Source organism: Acanthochromis polyacanthus, chromosome 19, assembly GCF_021347895.1.
Source record: "Acanthochromis polyacanthus isolate Apoly-LR-REF ecotype Palm Island chromosome 19, KAUST_Apoly_ChrSc, whole genome shotgun sequence".
Taxonomy (NCBI): domain Eukaryota; kingdom Metazoa; phylum Chordata; class Actinopteri; family Pomacentridae; genus Acanthochromis; species Acanthochromis polyacanthus.
The window spans coordinates 14,654,653-14,670,467 of record NC_067131.1 but is presented as its reverse complement, the minus strand read 5'-3'; the positions used below and the strand labels follow the sequence as shown (position 1 = coordinate 14,670,467).

The window sequence follows — 15,815 nt, the reverse complement described above, 5'->3', positions numbered from 1 at the left end:
GTTTTAGTCGTTTTGTACTTTATCTTATGCTTGTCCTGCTTCTTTCATGCCTTATCTGTATTTAGGGGCTGTAACGTGTACATTTCCCCACTAAAGAATTGATAAAATTCATCTCATCTCTTTTCAACTTATCTTAACTCATCTCATCTTAACTTATCTTTGCTTATCTTATCCTATCTTAACTTAAGGTAGAGGACAATACACTGAATTAAAATGTTTAAATGCATTTTTCATAGCAGCAGAGGAAACAACTGGAGTCATTTTTGTTGCATTTTATTTCCTCATTCATCAAAATTGAATGCCTTTAGAATAAATTAATTACTGGACAAAGGGAAAAGAATCTGAAAAGATATATTTGGAAAGAGAAAAAAAATGTTTAAGAGTTAAAGATCAGGATTTTTTTGCGTTTCAGACAATAACACTGAAGTGTGTTTATTCTCTGCTGCAAAGGATGGGCTTTCTCTCCAAAATCCCAGAATTCTCATCATTTTGAGCGTAAAATGAACAATTTAATACAAGACTGGTCAGAGTTGGTTTTTTTTGTTTGTTTTGCAAGAAGCCTTTAAACTCTTTCACCTTTCGGTTTAAAAACTCAAGCAGACAAGGAGCTTTGAAATTACCTCACATTGGAGGATTTAACCCAGACAAACATCACTTCCATCCTCCCTCTCAACAAGAAGACACCACTAACCTAACCTTTTGCCAAAATTGTGTAAATTGTTATATTGCATCCTGACTGCAAGGTAGAGACCACATTTGACAATCCAGAGGGGGGCTGTAAGGAGAGAGGTGGGAGGGGGGGAGCTGCTGTATTGTAGCGCCTCAGGGCAATGCTCCCAGTCAATATATATCTCCACACTCGCTCCTGCGCTCCCATTTGAGCGGGATGCGCTGCCCTGCCGCTGCAAAGGAGTGACAGCCAGCCACACCGGGACGCTCTCTAGGTACGGATGAATACATTTCCTTTTTACTTTTTAAGTGGCTCATTGCATGCACAAAGATTAGTTGGTGGAAATTAGGTGATATTTTAAAAAATACAATTAAAAGGAGGCCTTTCACATGGGGCTTTTGGTTGCAAAATCACAATGTTTTGATGCTGTTTTATTTTGAAGCTGCATGTTTTTGAGCTTTAATTCAGTGCAGTTATTTAAATTATGTGACTGAATTTGGTTCTGAAAAGATCATATACATTTATGTAATGTTTCATAGTGATAGTTTTACTTAATTTGATTATTTTAATACTATATCTGTAGAGTAATTACATAGATAGAATTGTATATAATTATTTATGCATATTGCATTTACTCACTTATGGGCTAGTCACAGTTTTTAATAATTTATCAGCATCATCTACTGGTTTACTGATAAATTTAAATGAAAGTTAACTTTTCATATATACAAATATTTTATAGCTTTTCTCCAGTCGGTTTCTACAAAATGTTGATCAATTTGTTTAGGAAGGTATTTATTTCCACATTATTATAAAGAAAAAAAACATGGAATAACAATGATCAAATCTTTAATCCTCTTTCTTTTTTCCCCAGGACTTTTCTCTTCCCAAAAAGAACCAAACAACAAATCATCCTGAACATCATCTTAGGTAAAGTGTTTCACTTAAAGTATGAATTTAGAAAACATAAGAACTTTAAATCAATTTATCTTGTCGGTCTTGTCTGCATGTGCTTGCCTTTCAAAAAGCCAGTCCTATGGGCGGTCAACAGTGAGTGCGGTTGCTGTAGCTTGTCAAAGCTTTTAGTGTGGTGAACCTCCTTAATTGCAACAATAGATGTTCAAGCGGTTAGGCGTGTTTGATCATCATCCCTAAAAGCTTAAAACAAGACCGCAGGGTTTGGATACGGGACGGTGGGGGGCCAAAGTGCACAGTCAGTGGAGAGGGGAGCAGATAGCAGTGGCCAGAAGAGGGAAGAAATCTACTGTAAAAATGATTTTTATTGATTGGCTCGTAGCAGCAGCTGTTAGACTCCATTATGAGCTCAAAGCTCAGGTCAGAGCCTCAGGGCGGACAAGTGAGCCAATCAATGGTCAGCCACTAACGGGCCAGTTCTGAGGGTCCAGTTGGGAGAGCAGTCGGCAACAGCCTGCCATCCTGTGTTAGACTCACACTGTCTTTCATCTTCACCCTCCGTGCTGTGCGTTCATAGATGAGGTTGTCACTCAGTATAACTGGTCATTCGTCACCTGTGTTTGCTTCACTGGATTTTATTTTGAAACTGTGTTACATGCAGTCTGTACAGGACAGAAAAAAACAAGTTGGTGAAGTTTATTTTTACCTCTGCTTGGACCTTGAACTTCACTCAAGCTTTCATCTTTGAATGACCTGAGGAAAAAAGCAAAATAAAAGCCCCCACAGCAGAGTGTTTTAAATTGAGGACCGCACTCCTCCTCACATCTTCTTTCACTGCAGGCTTCAGCCAACGGCTTAGCTCACAGTATAAAAAGATCACAAAGTTTCTGGTATTTAAAAGATGAGAAAAAAACTATTTGAATTTATTTTAGGGAGGGGATTAGAATGCAGGGATTTTAATTAAACTAATGTATGCAATTGTTAGAAAAATGAGGAGGAGTTGAGAGAGAAATGAGAGAGAAAATGTTATTAGATGTAAATACAAAGAGTAAACTGTAGATTACAATAAACCTTGTGTGAGTGGGTAAAAATATAAAATGAAAGTGCCTTTTATTTAAATTAAAAATTAGAACAAATGTATATCAGAGACTAAAATATCAAAAAATAAGCTGTAAATGTGCTTAAGGTTTAAAAGGTCTGGCATCTTTTGTGAGACATGCTAAATTAAAAATAAATTAGTTTTTGTAAAGTCAGCTGCAATACCTTTTAAATACAAAACACCCTATTCAACTCTTAAAACCAGTAAAAACAAATTCTACCTGTCGTAATCTGTGCTGCTATTGCCCAAGTATGACCGGACGCTAAATGCACAGATATGTACAGGAGAGCAGTTGAACTTATGCGCCATGTCTTGACCCAGATCCCAGTCCTGGCACTAATGACGCCCTTCAGGCATGACGCCAGGCTCTCATTAGGAGTCGGGCCTCAAACCCCCAACTTCTCTCCCTTCCCTACCAGCCGTGTGCCATCCTGAGCATGGTTGCGTTGTGGCCTGTAGCTGGCCTCCGAGGGTCCGGGGCCCCTAAACTCAGTGAGGCCTGTTAGTGTTGCGAGGCCCACTGCACAGGTGCAGAGTCCCCTGTGACGGCCCTGTTTGCCCCCCAGCCCTGGGCCCTGCCAGCGCCTGGTGCTGCACTGGAACTAATGAGTAGTGGCAGGTACAGTGAGAACAGAGTGGTGTGGGCCTCCCTGCAGTTAGGTTAGTGGCAACCCTCAGCTTAGGCAGACAACAAATGTGCTCTCATAATACACATATGTGCATAATGATATACAGCACCCTTCAGTGCACACACAACTTAATCTCTCATATTAAGGTTTCGTATGGAAATGCGTCACTCTTTCAGAAGTGCAAAGAACAAAATGTAACAAAGGCAAAACTTAAAAGCACCCAAATCCTTCAATCTGTTCATTTATACATTCATTAACAAACTATTGTCTTGTTTGTTTCACAGATTCCACTTTTACCAAAAAGATGCAACAAAACTGAGGAAAACCTACATCAAATGACATGTACTCTGACCCAAAAGACAGAAAAACATAAAAGTCTAGCTTGAGCCATCACAATCTCAATCACACAATCTTTAGAAATATCAAGACTCAATCATGTCCAAGGATGACACTTGCAAAGTCACATCCGCCAGCAAGCACAAGGAGCGCAAGCCTAAGAAGCCCCACTACATCCCACGACCGTGGGGCAAACCCTACAACTACAAGTGCTTCCAGTGCCCCTTCACCTGTATGGAGAAGTCCCACCTGTACAATCACATGAAGTACAGCCTGTGCAAGAACTCCTTGTCTCTGCTCATAGAGTCAGACTGGCCTTATAAAAAGGGCAACATCCTGCACCCAGACCAGCTCAGACCCTTTCAGCAGGCGCACGGTCTACATGCTAACGGGAAAGACGAGCTAGAGCAGGTAATGCGCGCTGAGGAAAGGCAACAGGGGCAGCGGAGGTCGGTGGAGGATGAAGGCGAAGGCAGGGAAAGCCAGGGACCAGAAGATGAAGAAGAAGGAGGACGAGGAGAGCCAGTAGAAATCACTAAAGAAAGCTCCGGTAGCAACAGCAGAGTAGATGCTGTCGAGTGTGCCACCAAGAAAACCAAACAGCCAGAGTCAGAGCTTCTCATGGCCGACATGCTCTCCCTTGAAGATCAGCTTTTACGAGCACGCTCTGTGGAGGTGGAGGCTCAGCTGAGACACTACAAGTTGTCAAAGACATGTCTAACGGCTCCTGGGCTTCTGTCGGAGCAGTGGCGACTGCTGGCGTCCAGCCACACGAAGGCCAAAGCAGAAGGTGCTCAGCCCCGAGTGAGTAGCTCAATCCCCTGTTACCCTCCTCCACCTAACCTGGTAGACTACCAGGATCCCACTGGACTCAACCTGTCTGTGCTCGGTGTAGGTTATCCAATCAGCCCCAGCCTTTTCTCCTACATGAACTCAGCTATTCCTGCTGCAGCCTCCAGTGTCTCCGCACAGACTCATGCACAGCTCGCCCAGCTTCCCTTCCTGGCATCGGCAGCTCAGCTCATACACCCGGCCTCCAGTGCACACACAGACAGAGCTCTCATACCCCCTCGTCTCTACTATCCCTTCCTATGTGAGCATACGTTTGGATCAGCTTCTAGTCAGAGCGATGCCAGCAAATCTCTCAAGACATCGGCAAACAGTCTAGAAGCAAGTCCATTGTCCGGCTTCCAGCCTAAAGTGAGTCTGTGGAAAGTGCCTGCTTTACGTCCAGGAACTGCTGTTTCCCCTGCTGGCTGGGTGTCACCCCAAAGAGACTCCCCCGACCAGGGATACAGACTGGGAGATAAACTGCAGGCTACAGCTAAGGAAGGGAAAGCAAGCTGGGGTCTCAAAAGGACGGGAACAGCCCTGAGAAACCCTGATGCTCCTGTGGAGAAGAAGCCGAACATGGGCTTCACTTTGGACCTTCTGAAAAATATTCAAAATGCATCGAGTCTCAATATGACGGCAGACAAGCTGCGCCTCCACAACAGGTAAAGAAAATATTACTTTCTATTTTTATGGAAATTATTCTAAGCAGTTGAAGCATCACCTTCACTTTTATTACATCTATATCTAAATTCTGCAAGTTAGATTACAACTGTTAGAAGTATTTAATTTTGTTTTAGTCTCAAATTTTGCAGATTTCCAGTTTTAACAATAATGTCTTCCCCTTCTTAGTTTACAGGATGCTCAGCTTCAGACTCGGCCCACTGAACTATGGTACAATGATCCTCTCACCAGCCCCAACAGTGAAACCTCCTCTCTTTCAACCTGCGGAGGATCCAACAATCAAGACCAGACAGCTCCCAGGACAGTTGGGGAGGGGGCTTCCGAGTCAGTAGCTGCTCTCCTCAGTGACCTCTCCAAGGCACTGCAGGAGTACCAGGAGGCTGAGCGCAAGATGTCCCACCTAGAAAAAGAAGACCTTCCCGCCCAGCGACACCTCTGGGAACACCTGAACAAAATCCGCAGCGAGCTCTCCCACATTCACCAGGCACTAGAGCGAACGGCTCGGCAAAGCGACGGACCTCTGGACCTGTCAGTAAAGAGGGACTCGACGGAATCAGTCGGCGAGCAGAGCATTAGAGAGGACGGCAGCGTCAGAGACAACACAACGGAGACGGAGGAGGAGGATGAGGAATTGGATGAGAAAAGGGAGGAAGAAGAGGATGAGAGCGAGAGGAAGGTGATGAAGGCTTCACTGGAGAGTCGAAAGCAGTCGCTGGACATGTTGATCAAGATGAGTCAGGCGTCGGTGGTGAACACAGAGGTTCTGTCCCCCGGTGGTCTCGGCCTGAGGCCTAGTCCAGCTGAGGCCTTGTGGCCGAGTAGAACCACTAAGTGTGAGGCCGACTCCAGCGTCCTGCTCTGCCCTGATGGCCGATCAGTCGTGTTTGCTGACATCCCCTCCTCCGCCAAACCCCCAAAGAGACCCCCGTCCATACAGCGACTGGAGGCTCAGTGTCCTCCGAGCCCTTTGACAGCTGCTGACAACTAAACTTCTGTTCTGACTGTAAAATAACTGATGCATACTGCTGCTTAAATGCAGTTGTTTTTATTATTACTGGCATGCCTTTGAGTTTCATCGGCTGGAAGAAGACTGTCACTCTTATTCTAAGTTTACCTTTACAAAAACAAAACTTTTGCACCTTATGAGACAAACTGAGAATGAATGAAAATGTGTAAGAAGGTTTTTCTAATGCACTATAGGGACATTGATTGTTACAATAAGGCCCTCCTTAAAATACAACAATTGAACAATTAAGTCCATTGAAAACATGCTGAGAGACAGTCCTTTGAATGGATTTGTAAATACTGTAATGACAATAAATGTAATTAATGTAAAATGTTTTAAAGGGTAATGTTTTTATATGGATGATGTGATGTTGGGCTGCATCATTTTACTTGATGAAAATAAAATGTATTATACACACTGTTTCTTTGAGTAAATGAGTAAAAATAAAGGGTTTAATTGTTTTTTATGAAAGTTGGACAATAAAAGCCACGTCACTGTTATTTAAAAGGCAAATTGAAAACAACTAACCCACAGTGCTTCCCAAATGAGATATAAGATTATGATATCAAGTCTATGAGACAAATTCAATTTTAGGGTGAAGACCTAAGGAAGAAATGAACAGAATGAGGAAAACATGAAATAACAAGAAAACCATTCAGAGAACGCAGTACTCTGCCAAGGCTGCTCAGTCATTGTATCATTGCCGACAGCAAAAATCTTTTAAAAATAGGTGGATTCAGACTATAAGCTGCATCACTGACAAAATCTAATCAATTGGTCCTTGTGTCATTTCTGACCTTCCCTGAAAATTTTATCTAAATCTGTTCATCTGTTTTTGAATAATGTTGCTGACAGACAGACAGAGACAGACAGAGACAGACAGACAAACCAAACCTCTGTGGCGGAGTAATGAAACATCAAGAGAATTGAGGTGACTTGAAGGAGAAAAGATGTTATTGTAATCCCTTTGCACAGTTGGAAATCTTAAATCTACACCCCGTCACTGCAATTTTTATTCACTGGAAACACAAAAAGACACAAACAGATCTAAAGTAGCAGCAGTGCCTGATTTTCCTCTGTCCCTGTGCTAAAGGTGAAGCAGCTCCTGAAGCCAAATCACCATCAGTGGGGTTACCTGTGCCTCCGCTCCTGCATCCAGAAGGGCCCCTCTGCAAAGGTCAGGGCCCCGAGGCCGAGTCCACATAGGCAAAAAACTGAAGACTACCTGTCTGCCTCGAGGTCGAGCACCGAGTGTAGGGCTGCCCCACGTCCTCCAGCCCTTTTACCACCATCACACTCAGGAAAGGTCAACTGCCACAACCAGAAGAGCCACGAGCGTATTTAAGCCTGAAGAGGTCAAAATGACTGTCTGATCATTTTTCCCCTCAATTTATATTCGATATTGTCTGAATACGTTAACTGAGTCGATTGGAAAATCAAACAGAAATTGTGCAACTAAGAACAACCACATATTAAAACAATAATCAGCAAATCATTTAAATTAGGAAATATTTTTGAAGAATATTAAAGTATACATTTCTTTAATAGCAATACCTCCAGTACAGATGATATAAAAGACAAATACAAATCTTTGGTTTCTGTATTTTCTTACTGAAGCAGTGCAGTAAAGTTTTTCTTAGCACACATCCTGCAGCACCTATTAAGAAAACATCTAATTAAAAATTGTCTGTCTCTCTAAAAACGTCAAATGATAATAACGATCTTCCAATTTAATAATCTAAATGCTTAATAACAAAATCACCCTGCTTGGTTTTGGGGACTCTCCTGCATATGAACTTAAGTGTCAAAAACATCCGAACCCAAGCTGACAGCTCCCTCATGTGGACAAACGAATGTTTGTTGCAGACAGAAAAAGGAACCATAGAAGCTCACTGAGCGGTTTTGAACAACATTTTCTCCGTAGTCTAAGATAAAATCACAGTGACTTTAAATGTCATGTCTGCAGACAACTGGCTTAAAGCAGAACTATGTTCAGTAAATAGACTGAGTGTACGCAGAGGTGTAGGCAACATCCTTCCTCAAAAAGTATTCAGACAAATGTGCCGATATAGAGACGCTGTAAATTAGGAAGTGCAGTTGTGTGTTTAAGCTGCATAAGAGGAGCATAGAAGGGTAAGTTGTAGTACTTTATAATCGATAGGGTTTGAAGATGCTAAATATACAAAATGTAGTTAAAAATGTAAGACAGATAGATAGATAGAAGAACTTGTAATTACAAGACCAACGATTTTTCAAAACAAAAAACTATTATTGAATGCTTCTACTTATATATCTAATTGTTAATGAAGAGAATTATTATATTTTAAACAGTATAATTTAATACCCCTTTAATTCAAACATTAAAGCGGTATTAAATATTTTTATAACAGTCTTTATATATATATATTATATAGAGTTTTTCTATATTCTTTTATAATAACAAAGTTAAATTTCATCCTATTTTACCTCCGTGTGTTGCTGTTTTTATGTTCTATTTTGCTCATTTTACCTATTAATACTTTGTAATGTTTGTTCAACTTGTTTGTTGCGTGTCTACTTCCTTTTTTATATATATCTAATGTTTTTACTTAGCTATGTTGTACATGAGGCCTCCAAATATCAGATACTCCAATACTCTAGGTTTAAAAAAAGTTTTGAATGAACAAATTGAACAGAGAATTATTGTCTAGATCTGCAGCTCCACTCGTCTTATGTGTTAACAACTTGTTTGTCCTCAAGAGAGCTAAAAAAAATGTATTTTTAGATTTCCTGGCCTGACCTCTGCGCAGTCTGTGCAAATAGAGCTGGATGTGACGTAAAGATGGTGCGAACTGTTCTGTTCCTACTTCTTCTTCACACCTCGGCCTGCTGGGGTTTTGGCTTTAAAGGCTGCTCTCAGAACTTCCCCAAGACAGACACCATGTGGTGCTTCAACCAGAACATAGTGAACCTATCAGATGTTGTCAGCATGATCCCAGATAATGTAACTTCAATCAACCTGTTCAAGAACAAGATCAGAGTCATCCCAGTTGGATCATTCAGCCGGCTGACCGGTCTCAGACACTTAGATCTGAGCCAGAATGAGCTCGTCTCTCTGAAAGGCGACATGTTCAGAGGCCTGGACTCCCTGGATTGTCTCAACCTCACTTGCAACAACATCTCACAAATTAACCCCACTGCATTTGAAGGACTAACCAGTCTGCAAACACTCCTTCTGACCCACAACACACTTCTATTATTCCACCCAGCTGTCTTTGATTTCCTCCTTGCGATTCAGCGAGTTGATCTTTCTCTTAACAAGCTCAAGACTTTCAGCTGTGGACAGTCTGGAGGCTCCTCCACTCTCAAGCACCTTGATCTTTTTGCCAACAACATCCAGAAGTTAAATGTGAGCTGTTTCCCTGCCCTTGAGTACATCAGACTGTCCAACAACACAGAAATGCAGCTACCAGCTGATGTTTTTGCCTCCAACCCAAAGCTGAAGACTCTGCTCCTGCAGGGAGTTAAAGCAGAACTGCTGGTGGGACTCTCTATGCAGACAAAGAGGAATCTGTCTTGGTTGTCTGTTTCTCTGTTTCTGGATAAATCTCCCTGGACTATCTGTGAACTTCTGAGAGGAATGGACCAACTTGAGAAAATAGAAGTAGGTATAGTCCATATATTGTAGCATATCTTTGTTTCTGTGACATCTATTGCTTTAATTTGTATTGTTTTCAACTGATTTTCAAAGATATTATGTTACAGGTAGATTTGCAAGGTTCCAAGTTACCTCAGCATGACTCCAGCCTGTTGGACTGCAACCTTCCACAGGTGATTGCCATCTTGGATGCAAATTTTGGGAACGTGGCCCAGTTGTCGCTGGGTAAGGGGAACACAAGCAGACTTGATCTCATCAACTGTGGGCTGAGGCAGATATCTAACGCTACATTTGAGGGTTTCAGAAGACTTGAAACACTGCAGCTGAATCAAAATAACATCATCCTTCAGCAGGACACTTTCAAAGGCCTGACTCACCTCACTTTTTTAAGCTTTGACAGGAACAAAATCCATGAACTTGACCCTGACTGGTTTATCCCTCTGAAGAGACTCACCCGTCTGTCTCTACTGAAAAATCAAATCACTGAGTTGACACCTAATGTGTTCAGTGCCCTCACCCAACTTGAGCAGCTCTACCTACAGTTCAACCTGCTAAAATACATCACCAAGAAGCCTTTCAGGAAACTGCGCAAGTTAATGAAGCTCAACCTCAGTCTCAACATCATTGACTTTATTGAAGAAGGCTCCTTTCAGGACTTGACAAACCTAAGGTATTCAGTATTGTCTGTTTTTCTAATAATCTTTGTTCTCTGTTCATTTAATTAATACAACCTTCAATCCATTAGATACCTGGACTTAAGTGGGAACCGCATCAAGAGGCTGACACCACCAATTCTATCTGGGCTTGTAAATTTGAGAAAATTTGTTCTGTATAACAATCGCCTTCATTTTCGGTCCTATGAAACTCCTTTTATCAACCTTCCTTCTCTGGAGGTAAGTGCATTTCTACCAGGCAGTTCTACTCTTTCTGAACAGTAGAAGAGCACTGATGCACTATTCAGGCTTATCTTTGTCTGCCTTTCATGAAGTATCTGGAGATGAATTACCAGGGGCCTGGAGGTCAAGGTATTGGCAATATTGGGCCAAATTTCTTCCAAGGCCAACATCGGCTCAACCACATTGCCATCGGTCACAGCATCATGATGAACATACATCCCGATGCATTCGTTCCTCTCGTCAATTTGACACAGTTGTATATAGCCGGAGTGGTTATGAAAACAACCAACCTGACTGCAGTGTTGTCGCCTCTGAAGAGGCTAAAGAAGCTGACTCTGTACAGGGCAGACCTTGATGTTCTGCCTACAAACCTGCTGCCTCCAGATAATACACTGGAGGTCCTTAAAGTCCAAGCAAACCACATCCGCACTGTGGACAAAGACCTGCTAGATGCTCTGCCAAGGTAAGATTTACTGAAACGTCTAGTGAACTGTTCTGTTTTAAAAGGAGCAGTCGTCAGCTTATTTGCTTTCCTGCTATGAGATAGATTTGACTGAAGGAAAACTTAGGGTAAATAGAAAATTGCATTTGTTGTCAATACTCACTAAATGCAAACGCAACCAAGTTCAAACCACTTTTTTCGGTGATTTATAGTTGAAGGATTTCTCAGCTCAGGTAACTCAGCTGATATCAGGGTGATTTCATTTTTGCAGATTCTTTCAAAAACTGGGTAAAGCCTGGACAGCCTTAATGATTTTAGACCAAATGAAAGATCCAGATGATGATCTTAAGACCACAAAAGCCCACAAGGACTTAAAAGAAGATGGAAGTAACTAAGAGTGCTGCTTACATATATTCTTGTTTTTGAGGTTTAACCGACTAAGTACAGGTGTACAGAGAGCATAGTGAAATACAGCTAAAAACCGAGATTAACTGAAAATGTTGCTGAGACCAAAAATAAGCAAATACTGGATAATTTCTCATACTATATGAGAAATAACCCAGTTTTGTAAATATTTGAGTTAAAGAAAGTAAAATTCTTGACTTATTCACTGATTTTTTCACATTGTACTTGTTAAATAACACTTTCCATAAAACAGCCATTCAGATTTAGATTTCATTGTTTCTGTGTCCACATCACCTGAACACAGATATCTGTAATGAATGTGAATCTATTTAACTTTAACCATGGAGTATGGTTGTGTGTTTCCAGATTGCGAGTTTTGGATGTTACAGAAAATCCTCTGAGCTGTGTCTGTGATAACTCCTGGTTCAAGACCTGGGCCATAAACAATGATCATACACAGGTAATTCATATTTTTTGATGGAATTTTACTTCCCAAGATATGTGATGGGATTAGGAAACAGTCTGATGAACATTTTACAGCATCTGAAATTTAAGAAGGAATTTAAACAATGCAAGAAGAGAAATCTCCTGTGACAAATAGCAGTGTTTAATCGTGAAAATTGTACTCCTGTTACAAAGAATGAATTATTCAAAGCAAATGCTCTGTCTCCAACCCTAAATGAATCTACACTGTTATGTATCACAAAGACCCATTAGAAGCCTCATCATACAACCCAATCTCTGTAATGAATGTGGATTTTAATCTATCTGGCTGGATGCTTGGGAAAACTGCTATTAACAATAATATCGAAAGATCAAACTGGACTGAACTGGACTTTTTTTTAAAAAAAAATACACACACACTGTTCTAAATCTTAAGATTCCGTCCTCTTCTCAATTTGTGATTATTTTATCCCTTGATACCAAAAAAGCCTTTGACCAGGTAGAGTTGACCATTAGAACACACTATATATCACAGATTAAATGATTATATTTTAATCTATTTATTCTCCCCTTCACTGCAGTACAAGTCATGGCTTCCTCCCATCTCCTCCTTTTTCTTAGTAGCTATTGAGCCCCTTGTAATTTGACAAGCCATAAAGTAAAACAAAATGTCCTGATATGCAGTCCTCTGGAATTCGTACAATATGTTTTCAGTGTACTTGATTTTTTAAAAGAAATTTTAGGTATGTAAGGATTCATTTTCCTCAGCTGCATAAATCTATGACTTTAACTTTACTACCATCACCTATCACAGATGGAGGATCATCCTGAAGCCTCATTTTGTAATATCTTGTGTCTTTTCCTGCTAATTCCCTGTAGGTGTCCTACCTGTACAATCTGCAATGTGACAACGACAGGAGGTCTTCCTACCTGTGGCAGTTTGATGATAAGGCCTGCTCCTATGAACAGGTTTCCTTCACTCTCTTCATCACCTGCTCTGTGATCGATGTGTTGTTGGTATGTGTGTGTCTGACCTGGCAAATACAGGGTCCTGCTCTACGCTACTTCCTGCTCATTGTCAGAGCAAAACTTAGAGGACGTAGAGGGGCGGAAGGGGCCAAATATCAGTACGATGCGTTCGTCTCCTACAGCTCCAAGGATGAGGCCTGGGTGATGGGACAACTGCTGCCTAATCTAGAGAATCCAGCAGCTGGTGCAAAGAGACTCAGACTGTGTCTCCACCACAGAGACTTCCGGCCCGGCACTGCTGTTCTGGAGAACATCGAGGCAGCCATCTACAGCTCCCGACACACCATCTGTGTGGTAACACGCCACTTCCTGCAGAGTGAGTGGTGCTCTGTGGAGTTTCAGCTGGCCAGTCTGAGGCTGCTGTGTGATGGCAGAGACGTCCTGCTGCTGGTGTTCCTGGAGGAGATCCCTGAACACTGCCTGTCTCCATATACCCGCCTTCGCAAGATTGTCCGCAGAAAGACCTACCTGCTGTGGCCTGAGGAACCGCAGGAGCAGGACGCTTTCTGGGTCAGACTGATAGATGCTTTGAAAGGCAATGAGGAGGAGGAGGAGGAGGAGGAGGGAGGAGGAGAAGAGGAGTTGGTTCGGCTCATTGGATAACAACTCCATTGTTCCTGTTAATGGTGTTAATAATGAGGACACAACAAACAGCAGAGACCCTCTTTGTTCGGCTTGTGCATTAAGTGTCTGCGAGGCTAATGGATGTTACATTTATTATAGCTTTTAACTCCCTCTCTGCAGTGCAGTCACTGGAGAAACAATGGAAGGTTATTTAACATTTTCAGTCAGGAAACTAATCTGACACAGCCCCAGAAAATATTTTTATTTAATAAATGTGGACAAAAGATCAGTTGAGAAATTAAAAGAAGCTTTATATCATACACAACTTCAAACTAAGATGGTGAGACTTTCTCTGTTTATTTGTTCAGCTCCTTTCATTTCACTGCACTCTTGATAAAGTAACAAAATCTGGGTATTTATGGGTAATAATCAACTGATATGAGTGTTGTCTTCAGATAAACTTTGTCCATACACCATTGGTTAATGATTTACTATGTACAAAAAGTCACAATATAAATTTCACCACATGTGAGTAAATATTTTAAAAAGTCTATATTAGGCGCATTAACAGTCCATTGTATTCTAGGGGTCTGCTACAATGTGTTTCCATGCTTTAATGTTCACAAAATATGAGTTTCCATTATTTAAACATCAATATGATGGATAAATGCCGATGGACTTCATATATTTCACTATGCAGACATTTTTATTGATATCCAGTATATTTTATAGACATAAACATATTTGATAGAAATATTAGAAATGGATTTCTGTTTCCTTATAATTATTGAGTTAATGCCATTAAATGTTCATCAATGTGAAACTTTTACTTATACCAATATTTTTAAAAAATGTTGCTCATTTTAAGGCAAGATATTAAAGAATGGTTTTCTGAGGGAAATGAATTTAAGGTTGACTTAAATCTTTCAGTCAATGTTGTTTCTTTCAATTTGAAATATCTCGATTTAATTAATACAGCTCAGTCAGTTACATTTTATATTATTAAGAATTCTTATTCAGTTTAAAACTAGATGGCGCATCAGTTCACTGAGTATTTCAGAGACAGTTTTTTTTCTTTTCTTTTTTCTGTATTTAAAGTGAGACAAAAACGTCATAGTTTAGTGTGTCGTCCAAAAAATGACAAAAACGTCATAGTTTAGTATGTCGTCCAAAAAATGACAAAAATGTCATGGTTTAGTATGTCGTCCAAAATGTGATTAAAAACGTCGTAGTTTAGTATGTCGTCCAAAATGTGATAAAAACGTCATAGTTTAGTATGTTGTCCAAAATGAGAGAAAAAACGTCATAGTTCAGGATGTCATCCAAAAACGTCATAGTTTAGTATGTCGTCCAGAATGTGACAAAAACGTCATAGTTTAGTATCCATCCATTTCCTATACACCACTTTATCCTCATTAGGGTTGCGGGGGGTGCTGGAGCTTATCTCAGCTGACTTGGACGAAGGCAGGGGACACCCTGCACAGGTTGCCAGTCTGTCACAGGGCTACATATGCAGACAGACAATCACACTCGCATTCACACCTACGGGCGATTTAGTCATTAGCATATTTTTTGGACAGTGGGAGTGCCAGGAGAAAACCTGCGCATGCACAGGGAGAACACGCAGACTCCATGCAGAAAGATCCCAGGCTCAGGCTGGGACTCGAACCAGGGATCTTCTTGCTGCAAGGCTAAAGTGCTAACCACTACTCCACTGTGCAGCCATAGTTTAGTATGTCCTCCAAAAAATGACAAAAACGTCATAGTTTAGTATGTCGTCCAAAATGTGGAAAAAACGTCATAGTTTAGTATGTCGTCCAAAAAAATGACAAAAACGTCACAATTTAGTATGTCGTACAAACACTGACAAAAACGTCATAGTTTAGTATGTCATCCAAAAAATGACAAAAACGTCATAGTTTAGTATGTCGTCCAAAATGTGACTAAAACTTCGTCCAAAAACTGACAAAAACGTCATAGTTTAGGATGTCGTCCAAAAAATGACTAAAACGTCATAGTTTAGTATGTCGTACAAAATGTGACAAAAACGTCATAGTTTAGTATGTCGTCCAAAATGTGACAAAAACATCATAGTTTAGTATGTCGTCCAAACACTGACAAAAACGTCATAGTTTAGTATGTCATCCAAAATGTGACTAAAACGTCATAGTTTAGTATGTCGTCCAAAATGTGACAAAAACATCATAGTTTAATATGTCGTCCAAAAA

At 40.8% G+C, this 15,815-nt stretch overlaps 2 protein-coding genes across 2 annotated transcripts; both read left to right on the top strand.

Moving 5' to 3' along the window:
• The first annotated feature begins 857 nt into the window (after window positions 1-857).
• prr35 (proline rich 35) lies at window positions 858-6,641 on the top strand. Its single transcript, XM_022190825.2, has 4 exons — window positions 858-944; window positions 1,545-1,600; window positions 3,598-5,145; window positions 5,333-6,641. The coding sequence occupies exons 3-4, from the start codon at window positions 3,749-3,751 to the stop codon at window positions 6,150-6,152; spliced, it is 2,217 nt and encodes a 738-aa protein (XP_022046517.1). The 5' UTR covers window positions 858-944; window positions 1,545-1,600; window positions 3,598-3,748; the 3' UTR covers window positions 6,153-6,641.
• A 1,528-nt stretch (window positions 6,642-8,169) lies between these two features.
• Window positions 8,170-14,475, top strand: LOC110949021 (toll-like receptor 13). The gene is made up of 7 exons (XM_051939904.1): window positions 8,170-8,303; window positions 8,935-9,817; window positions 9,919-10,477; window positions 10,553-10,700; window positions 10,796-11,166; window positions 11,917-12,010; window positions 12,874-14,475. Exons 2-7 carry the CDS (start codon window positions 8,992-8,994, stop codon window positions 13,624-13,626), a joined length of 2,751 nt encoding a protein of 916 aa, XP_051795864.1. The 5' UTR covers window positions 8,170-8,303; window positions 8,935-8,991; the 3' UTR covers window positions 13,627-14,475.
• Window positions 14,476-15,815: the final 1,340 nt, after the last annotated feature.

Coding starts and splice junctions, on each gene's coding strand:
- LOC110949021 (XM_051939904.1), top strand. CDS start 8,992: ATGGTGCGAACTGTTCTGTTCCTACTTCTTCTTCACACCTCGGCCTGC. Junction 9,818..9,918: donor ACTTGAGAAAATAGAAGTAG/GTATAGTCCATA, acceptor TGTTACAGGTAG/ATTTGCAAGGTTCCAAGTTA. Junction 10,478..10,552: donor CAGGACTTGACAAACCTAAG/GTATTCAGTATT, acceptor TCAATCCATTAG/ATACCTGGACTTAAGTGGGA.
- prr35 (XM_022190825.2), top strand. CDS start 3,749: ATGTCCAAGGATGACACTTGCAAAGTCACATCCGCCAGCAAGCACAAG. Junction 5,146..5,332: donor AAGCTGCGCCTCCACAACAG/GTAAAGAAAATA, acceptor TCCCCTTCTTAG/TTTACAGGATGCTCAGCTTC.